The sequence below is a fragment of the Centrocercus urophasianus genome, unplaced genomic scaffold, assembly GCF_019232065.1.
Source record: "Centrocercus urophasianus isolate 14NV4802_14NV808 unplaced genomic scaffold, USGS_Curo_1.0 seq_10, whole genome shotgun sequence".
In the NCBI taxonomy this organism is placed as follows: Eukaryota; Metazoa; Chordata; class Aves; order Galliformes; family Phasianidae; genus Centrocercus; species Centrocercus urophasianus.
In genome coordinates this window covers 72,631,226-72,641,330 of record NW_024884142.1, presented here as the reverse complement: position 1 = coordinate 72,641,330, position 10,105 = coordinate 72,631,226, and the positions used below count along the sequence as shown (strand labels likewise).

The following is a 10,105-nucleotide window of genomic DNA, read 5'->3' as shown; positions in this document are numbered from 1 at the left end:
TTCACTGAAAAATCCTTCTAATTTCTGTTTTCTAGATAAAGAGAGCTGACAGTCCAGAGAGATGTCCACATGATGGTGATTGGCTTCTGGGGAAACAAAGAAAGAAATAAAAGAACACTTGCAAAACACACAAATAGTAAGGCGTTATGGAGGGGAAAAAAATGGAAGATAAGTCAGAGAAACTCCAGGTAAATACCTAAGTCCTGCCTTAAATGTAGGTCAGCTAGATTTTTGTTCAGGTATTTACAGGTAAACAAGGTAAATTAAGTATAGGGTGCTTTACTTATCAATTTCTTTGCCACAGCATATAAAATAGAGCATTTGAGAGCATAAAATAGACCTCAAGGATCATGAATCTCCAACCCCCCTGCCACATGCAGGGCCACTGTTTTGTACAACTATGGTAGTTACAGATGAGCATTAATCCCTACATTTATGCACAGCTTCTACTGAAAGGAAATTTCAAAGGAAACTGATAAATCTTACGGAGGTAACATTCACATTTGCATATGGTGAGTATTGCATCTACATTAGCAAAACAGAGTGACTGTTTGTTTATGTGTAGAGATTATTGTAATGACTGCTTTGCTCTCATGGAGCACAAGGTCTCATAGATGGCTGCCGAGCCATTCTTTGGTAGCAGGTGTAGATTGAAGCAATCAGAGAAAAACTTGGCATTCTTGTCTGCAAAGCTCCAGGAAATACTACTCACTACATGGTAACAGTTGCAAGTTGTTAATGATGGAATCACTGCTTTAATTTGTATGATACTGCTCTGTGGTGCTCAAATTGGAGCAAGAAAAGTTGGTATGCATTTACAAATTAGACTTTAATATCCCAGGCAGCTGTTTGCATTTGCTTAATTTAACAGCAGTGACTTCACATTAGCATCATCGTGGTACCATAAATGCACTCTAAGAGAAAATGATACAGCCTTTTAAAGTCAGATAATGCAAGTTAGGTGCTTTGTATTTCAGGTGCGTTTTTTTGTGGATTTTTTTTTTTTTAAATGGTTAAAAAAATACATTTTTATGTATAAGGTGGATCTTTAGGTCTGTTTCTTTTTGGTACAAGTACCAGGATTTTATAAAAATGCAGTGCTCCTGTAGACAGATGGTTTAAACACTAAATTAAGAGCTTTAACAGAAATCACTAACTTAAACGTAGTTGCTACTTTGTGAGCAGTTCTGCTTTTGGAGCCTTTATGAGAATATCAGAGCTTTTTTGTACAACAGTAAAAAGGTAAGTAAATACCCACCTAGAGAAACACAGTGCTGTTTTAACACAGATAATGATCTAAAACATTGACTATGGCAGAAACTTTTGTACACTTACCTCTGTAACATTGGCACAGAGCTTCTTGCTTCCCTTTTTAAGGGTTTCCTGTAGTAGCACAGAAATGTGTAAACTGATGTTTTGAGAATTATGTAATACCTGGATGGACCCTGGGATAACACAACGTATCAAAAGAACAGAAAAACTGTACTTTGGACAGAACTATCAATGCCTGTTCACCATCAGCATAAGAACACAACCTCAGTTGGTGCCACTTTTAATGATTAGGAATGATACACTGTAAAACAAGAAGTGAAAAAATTCCAGCGTGATACTTATAAGCAAAGAACAAATAGAAAACAAAGTAGAGGATTTTCTTTTTTTTTTAACCTCACTTGTAGTATTATCAATACAACAGATCATTTAGTCTGAGGTAATGCCACTATTATCTTTTTAGTCCTTCAAGGACTACTTAATGTAACATTCATTACTATCACTTAATTTTTAAAAGCGAGACTTGATAATTAAATCATGGAAATCCCTTTTTAGGTAGGGACTTGTGGCTGCAAGAGTAAAATCAGAACCAAGCCTATGCAGCAAGATCTACAGAACGTTAAGTGTCCTACATGGCACATCAGTAGCCTGTCAGTACTTAAAGTAGTTGTTATTATTATTATTATGTAAAAATCAGACATTTCAACAGAAAACAGACTTTGTTCCACAACAGCCCTTAAGAAATTTAGAACACTGTTAGCTTGCTTAAATTAGCTAAACAAAAGATGAATTCAGAAGTCCAGATTTTGGCATGAGGTAAAACCATGTGCATTTATTTCAACTGCATTTTAGAATTAGTAAGCATAAAATTAAATATGTTGACTGCAATGAATTCAGTCATACAAGTGCAAGCTTTCAGCTATAATGTATTTTATGGCAGTTTATTTAAAAAATGTACCAGTAAATCATAAAAGAGGGATCATGTCCATTTAACTTTTATTGAAGTATACAGGAGGTTTTCTTTAGAATCAAATATGAGCATGAATATATGGCCAAACGTAAAATCTATCAAATTCAGTGAAAATTTTCTGACTTTAAATAGTAGCTGTAAGAATGACCAATATATATTCTTTGTTACAACCGCCCTCACTCTACAAGTAAAAAAAAATAATAAACATTCAGTAAACATTCTTTCCTAAGGTAGTTTTCCCTTATATATCAGTGATTTATCCATTTCTTGTATACATAACTTTTTTTAAACATACCAATCAGTGGTTCTCACAATTGAAAAATAAAAGCACAAAAAAGTTTACACTCTTGTACAGGTAAATAAAAGATCATCTTGAATTAAACTGTATATCCGTAAGGGCATAGTATAGTTTCAGTTTCATTGCCTATTACATAATTAGCTTCTTACATACAAATATTGACATATTTGGCTTGTGCTTCAAAGCCTTTGTGTCTAGAAAGTCCATGTCAATGCAACTCATAACTTGAAATCAGTGGGGATATCTTTACTGCTGCTGGGTTTCACCTGTTCGTGCAGCACAGTCTCTTCTGAACTCGTGGCACTGCATTTTTCCACGGAGTCATCAGCGTCTGGATCCAGTCCTTCAGGACAGGGAAGTTTCAGAAGTTCTTCTCGCAGCTGAGCTGTATGACGCTAAATAGAAAGAAGTAGTCAGTGCTACAGACCAGAGTTAAAACATAAACTTCTCACAGTTTTAGGGAACAGAAGCCGACAAAGGGAGTAAGTAGCAAAGGTTTTAATGTCTTATTTCACTGCCAGGATAAAGGTTTCTCACAGTTCACATTTAAGGACTGGTGCTTTCCTTTTAGCGACAGTAATTAGGTGCTACTGACGACAAACTAAAGGCAGTGCATAAAACTGTAGCAAACGAGTGCATCAGTGTAAATGTTGTGCTATTTCTTTTGCATTGGAGATGCATTTATGTTCTCTGATCATGACAGAAACTGTTATAACTGAAATTATATAAATATTTATGGAGAAATTGGCAAGACAAGAACTAAATAAAGATCTTACTTGTAGGAAAAAAACTGAAAAAGTGGCCTGCACTTACACTTCAGCTTTTGACAGCGGTGAAGCCTTGGTTTTCAGACATTGTTAATAGAAAACTCAGCTGTTGTACAATTTAATTGCTACTCGTCATTTCTGGATAAAAGCAAGTCTCACCTTGAGAGCCGCTGCATGATGGGACATAGTTCTGCCTACCCGTTTGTCACTGCTGTACTGTTGTATGTCTGCAATCCACTCCTCACACTGAGCCATGATCTCCACTCTTTTCAAGTAAAAATGTTTGTGGATGACCTGCAAGAAAATATTTGGGATGAAAAAACATGGGTTTTCATCTAAGAACCAATATACTTAAATAATACAAAAAGTGCAAGAGCCCTGTGAGTCCAAATGGATAAGGAAAAAAACCCAAAACATAGTAAGGATAATTCAGCACCGAACAATGAGTTGTAAGATGGCAGAACAGCAAAGTGATAGCAGAATGTCAGATATTCTCCAGTCCAAAGGTGATCTTACCATGCAGGCACTATGTATGTGCACTTACATTAACATCTGTGCAAGGATACAAGATAAAATGTTAGGGTTTTCACTGTTGCTTTCACTGCCCTGCTTTATACTTCCCACCTATGCTTCTTCAATAAGTACCTTATCTTCTCTCGTTACTGACTGCTTGCTGGCTGAACAGAAAGCAGATGAGCAGAAACCCTTTGAGCAGTGTAAGCACAGAAAAATAATATGCTTCTGCATAGAGAAGAAGTATTACCAGCTTGTAAGAAAGATAAACAATGAGAGTTACATTCTCTAGGCACGAGCAGTATCATTGAGGACACTACAATTCCCTATCAATAGTACTTGAGCTGCACCCATGTTGTGAGCCAGTATTTGATCACACAGAAACTTTGGTATTTCTAGGTGGAGTTTAAAAAAGAAACAAAATAATACAAAAAACAACCCCTTCCCAAACTAAAACCTACCACCAACAAAGCATACAAAGTTATGAAACTCTAGTGTTGGCTTTGCCTTAAAAAGATTTTTAAAACTCTGCCTGGTGAAAGAAACAATAACATTACAGAAATTTTTATTGAGCACAGTGGGTTCTTGGCAACACTGCAATATAATTGAGAAAATAATCTCTCCCTCTAGAGGTTAGAGAATATAGCTATTCGTCTAAGGAAAAACTGCATACTGAAAGCCTAATAGACTCCAATTCTGGATGCGTTCCTTATATCCATAATGGAGTTTGGGAGAACTCCCACAGACTGGCAGTTTAGATCTCTTGGGTCTTCTTGCCATTTCAGACACAGAAGGGAAGATAGCCCAAGACAGAAGGTAGTGTGAGTGGAAGGATGTATATTCTTTCTTAGACTAAGCTTCCAGGTGTTAATGTATTGCTGAATTGTAATTGTTCCAGTCATTCTTAACACAACCCTACAAAGTCCTACAGTTCATAACAGCAAGCTGTTCTCTCAGAGAAATGCTCAGATAATCTGCTCCGAGAACTTATTTTCATTTGGACAGGCTACAAACTGAATGTAGCATTCTTCCAATGAATTCAGCTACTGCATCAATGAAAAATGTAATGTTTCTCAGTGCATAATCTCCTTTTGTTTTTGTGCTATGTAAAGAAAGATAAACACCACTTTTCTCAGTGATAGGGGGTATATACTCAATCAAGCACAGAGGGAGTCCTCATAAGTTGGTAAAGCACTAGGTATGACCCCATGCTTAATCGTGTATGATTGTATTTTTAACACACATGCAAGCTATGTTAGCCTCAAACATCTCCTCGAAGCAAGATATCATAGCTTTAGATCTATTCTCACAGTCTTGAGGATTTAATCGTACTATCCTAAAGAGTCCTAAAAGCATCTGGAGGAAAAAAAAAAAACCTGAGGAAAACACAGGGAAAAATGAAAATCGTACTTTGGGAAATGTGGGCAGTAATCTAAGCCAGAACAAAATAGCTTTGAATCCAAAGCTCTTAAGTGCTAGCCAGCTCTCTTCTCTGCAGCAAGACTGTTATCTGCTCACAGATGTGAGTTTCAAATGTCCAAGATACCACTGCAAACTGGTATCTGCTTCTTAATGTTACTTCACATTTACATTTTGTGTGGTTTAGTTTAACTCAGTCCTAGTGACAAATATTGCATTTAGGAAGCTAGTAGCTTTATTGTTTTCAACATCTGTCTTCTGGTAATGACGTGCTAAGTCCCTGGTCTCATGGAATGATTGTTTTTCCACTGAAACAACACTGTTTGGGTGCACTTTATTACTTTACCTTCCTGAAGAGCAGCAGGATGTCAGCTTACAAGCTTTTTTTCATAGAAAGCAGTAAAAACCTAAGCTACAAAATAATCACGTAACGTTCTTAAGATTCTTTTCAAAAGTGCTATAGCAGCAAACTGGGGTTCAGTAATCAAATCCTGTGAATTATATATCCTTAATTTCTATGTAGAGGAAGAGAAAGATGTAATGTTCTTGTCAGAGCTCACCAACTCATAACATCTTCATGTAACTTTAAGTGATGACAACTGGAGAAAATTTTTGCAAAAGTGCAATTGTTACATTTAAAAATAAGAAAGTACCTACTAGCAGAAGTTATTTGAGTAGGTGTCATGGCACTATCATGGTCTTCAACTTACTGAGTAAAACATACAAGAAATAGCTTAGAATGACAACTATGTTTTTCTGCAATAATACAAAACACCACAGTATATAGCACATCATTTTCCATCTGTAAATGGACAGAACACTTAACTTCTTATACAGGTTAAATGTTCATGATTTCTTATTCTATAAGACACTGAGTAATTTAAGTGGGAAAAGCTTTCTGCATTCCAAAGGATGTTTTTGTGGATTATAAGGAAGGGATGGGAGACTACCCGCCTACTCAGATGTCACACATACTATTGTGAATAATCCTAAAATAATTATACTTTTTTGGTATGTTAGCATGCAAACAATGGAAAGCACAGGTGATGCTACTACACAGTTTCACACCTCAACTTAGAAGTAGCAAGAATTTCTGTGGTCAAGCGCAAAATGCATTTTTTTTCTAACCGTTGGCTGGTAGCACTGTGCAAGGACTGTTTGATCAACCATTTTGCATTAGTAGTCATACAGATTCTCTTACTTCATGTAACTTCCACGTTTTTTCTTCTGGAATTGTTTGCCATGCATGTTGAAACCCCAGCAACCTAAATGGACTCACTTCAGGGATGGAATTGGGCGAGGGACAATGAGAGAGAGTCCCTAAAACCTAAGTTATTCTGTGATCCTCTGAGTTTTACTCTATTTTTCAGGCAAGTAAAAATACTAAACAATCTAGTTTTTTTCAAGTAAGTTTTTAAGGCATTGTGGATGAAGGTTAGTACTGTTCTATCAACATCAAGACAGTTCTTTTCAAAGGCAAAAAATTATGCATTTTTAAATGAATAATGCGAAGGCTGAAATTGGAAGTATTTTTCCAATTTGCATTGTTTTAGTGTATCCAAAACGTTTCCTAATAAATGCTTCACATTTATGTTTCATAGAAAAATATTTCATTGTTACCTAAGCTGATTAACAAAGACTGAACATCCACTCTAGGGCTGATCAATAGCTGTCACTTGGATGTAAAAGGCATCATCTCGCATTAAGAATGAGCCAACCTAGATGAAGCATTCTTTAATCAACCTGTGCACCAAACCTGACTTATAGGTCACTTCCAGTTTGTTTACACAGCCCTTTCCCAGAAAGGGACCTGTGAAAGCCAGGTGCATTCTTGTTCTGTTCAGTTTCCAGAGTCAGCTGTGCCAGAGAATAAAAAGAATAAAGCAAAAACCAGACACCTCATGCAAGACATGCTTCCAAGTATTTGCATCACTCTCAACATTCCCACTGAACAGTGGAAAGAGTCACTAAACAGTGATCCTTTGTACTAAAAAGCAGTTGTGAACAGGAACATGTTTACAAGATGAGTTTCCTTGACTATTCTGACATGAACAAGATATTTAGTTTCACAAAGCCCACCTCCTTAAAACATGGCGATGGATTTCTGATTTGTTCAAGCATTGCCCACTTGACTGTTGCCTGTCGTATATTTCCATCGTATTCTCTGGAGCTCTGGGTACCACTTGGAGTACCTCTTGATCGTTCATAACCAGGTTCATTAAAATATGGTTCTGCTACAAGTATAAGAGATTGGACAGATACTAATACCTGTTAAAAGAAAAAAATATATGTATTAGAACTGCTATTCACGTGCTTTTAAAAATATACGTAATTTTGCTTACTCGTATGTGAAAACACATGACAAAGCATTCTTATTTGCAGTACAGACTGTTTGCAAGTAGGGAATGTCAGTGTTTTTAAACGGAAACCATTACTACACATTATAAATATAATGCTTACTATTGCAAATTTAGTTCAAACACATAGAAAATGTAAAAAATAAGTTAAAATATATAAAAATAAGCAAAATAAAGCATTTAAAGCAACGCATTTCTAATTGCAACCTTTTGTGAAAGAAAGCTAATTTATCAAGTTAAATCAAAGATTCTTGATCCTTTCTTATTACATGCCTCAGAATGATACTGAGGTGTGGGGTATCACTGCAGTAGATTAAAGAAAAAAAAGAAAAAAAAAGGTCTGTGCATATGTTCTAGAACTGACTCTCTTCCCAGCCCAGATATAACTTAAAGCTTAGGAGTATCCCTTTGTTTAGGAGTCTTGTTTGCAAATCTGTATGAAAGGAGTCACTCTTTTCCTTGGAACATGCAGAACATACAGTTTACATCAGGTAGATACCATGTCAGCAACAAAGAGCTGTTCTCTCAGAAGGCAGTGCCCCAACAACCAGGTAGTTGTGCTCTGTGCTTAGGAGCAGCACTCTCACAGATTTTTTCTTGTAGCAACACGAGCAAATAAATGTTTCAGCTTTCCACACTCCCTCTGTCATGTTTATTGACTATAAAGACACAACGTCTGAACAGTAAATTCTTTCAAAACAACGGCTAAGAAGGAGTTGAATGACCTAAGTTAATCTCACCGCCACCTCATGGAACCACATCCTTAGCTCTTTTGATGCCATGACACTTTCTATTTGTATACTTGATGTGCTCAAACTGTAGTACAGGCAGGCAATCTAGCCCAGCAAAGCCTTGTCAGGGTTGACAGAGCACATGCTTGTGTAGTGGGAAATGTAAACTAGAGTTCTCCAGTTTGAGGTGAGGTAGAAAATTAAATATTGCCTCCCTTCCCTGCCATGCATAGAAGAAGTAGCCATGGCTATCTTCCTTTACACTTAAAAGTAAAAATGCAGATAAATACATTAAAATATACAGAATGTTCTGCACAAATGGGATCTCAGCAAGAAAACAGTCATTTATAACACTATAAGGGAAAAGAGTGATCTAATTCTGTTCCAACAGCTCAGATACCTAAGGAGTTGTAGTGATTTGTGTATTTTGTGGCCACTGCATGTGTCTGGAAATAATTCAGTTTTTGCTTTTTTGAATTTTATATTTTAAATATATAATTTCTAAATAGCTATGGTAGAGAAATTAGACTATATGCAGCACTGTACTTTCTTGGCCTTAATAAGCATTTGTTACAATGTATAATAATTGTAATGAGTAAAAAACTCTAAACTGATATTCCAGTTTAATTTGGGTCAGTAAAGTCAATTGCTGGAGTGTTTTTGGGTGGTCTGTTAATAGTTCCATCTCTGAGTCAGAAAAAAAACATGCAGTACTTAATTCTTTCCAAGCAATTTATTTCATCCTCCAGCTGTTTTCTATTTAATCTACAAAGTGTTTTTGTCTTGGGGGGAGAAATGACAGAACTTTTTCCAACAACTCCCTTACTACTTTCACAAACTTTAGCATTTTGAACTTAAATGCTGTATGAAATTTCTAGCAACCAAATCTAATAAATTCATATAAGATAAAGTACTTCACTGAAAATTAGCTTTCTTAATACCTATCTACATCAGTTTTATTGTTATAGTTCAAAACTTCATCTCTTGATTACAAAGTTGGATGTTGGGAAAGATATACCATGTAAAGAACTACAACTTAGACTTCCAAATCATATTTTTCCCTTGTAGAGAGCATTAACATCTCCAAGCATGAAAATTCCACAGGCTCCCTAGTTTATCCTAGTGTCACCCTCATAATGAAAAAGCTCTTCCTAATATTTTATTAACATTTCCCAAGTGCCATCTTATGTCATTAGATACTTGTCCTGTTGCTCTGCATCTTTAAGAGGTATCTGGCTCCATTTTCTTTATACCTTCCCCATCTCTCTGCCACTAGTTCTGCCACCCTTCCGCCCTATCTTGTAATCCATACCTCACCTATTTGGATATAAGGATACTGAAGGAAACTGGAGCAGAGGTTTTGCCGATGTCAAAGTAAACTATGTCCACTGCTCTCCCCTTGTGCAGAGACAGATATCTCATTGTAGACATCTAGTTGGTTCATTAGGCTCTATCACCCCAGTACATCCATATTAACTACTGTCTTCAAAGTACTTGAAAATAGCTTTCAGGAAGATTTGTTTCATAATTCTCTCAAGGACTCCTGTGTTGCTAAGCAAGCTGTAAGCTCCCCAGACTGTCCTTCTTGCCTATCTTGACAATGGTGTGAGATTTGCCAGTCATCGGAAATCTGCCATGCTAGTTGCGACTTCTCAAAGATGAGAGACGACAGATCTGCAACGGCACTGGCTAGCTCCCATGATGATTTGGTTCCATGATCTTGCAGGCCCAGTTACCTTGAATACTTGTTTTCTCTGTTGAGGACAATTCGTCTTTCTCAC

The 10,105-nt window shown here is 36.5% G+C and overlaps 1 protein-coding gene across 6 annotated transcripts in view; it reads right to left on the bottom strand.

The window, feature by feature from the left end:
* Window positions 1–2,073: 2,073 nt before the first annotated feature.
* Window positions 2,074–10,105, bottom strand: part of BIRC6 (baculoviral IAP repeat containing 6) — a 169,817-nt gene continuing 161,785 nt past the window's right edge. For all 6 annotated transcript variants that reach the window (XM_042812417.1, XM_042812440.1, XM_042812432.1 and 3 more), the window contains exons 72-74: window positions 7,316–7,504; window positions 3,464–3,598; window positions 2,074–2,932 (exon numbers count right to left, since the gene is read on the bottom strand). In XM_042812417.1, coding sequence (XP_042668351.1) covers window positions 2,756–2,932; window positions 3,464–3,598; window positions 7,316–7,504 — 501 coding nt within the window. In that variant the 3' untranslated portion in view covers window positions 2,074–2,755. The remainder of the gene's footprint in view (window positions 2,933–3,463; window positions 3,599–7,315; window positions 7,505–10,105) is intronic.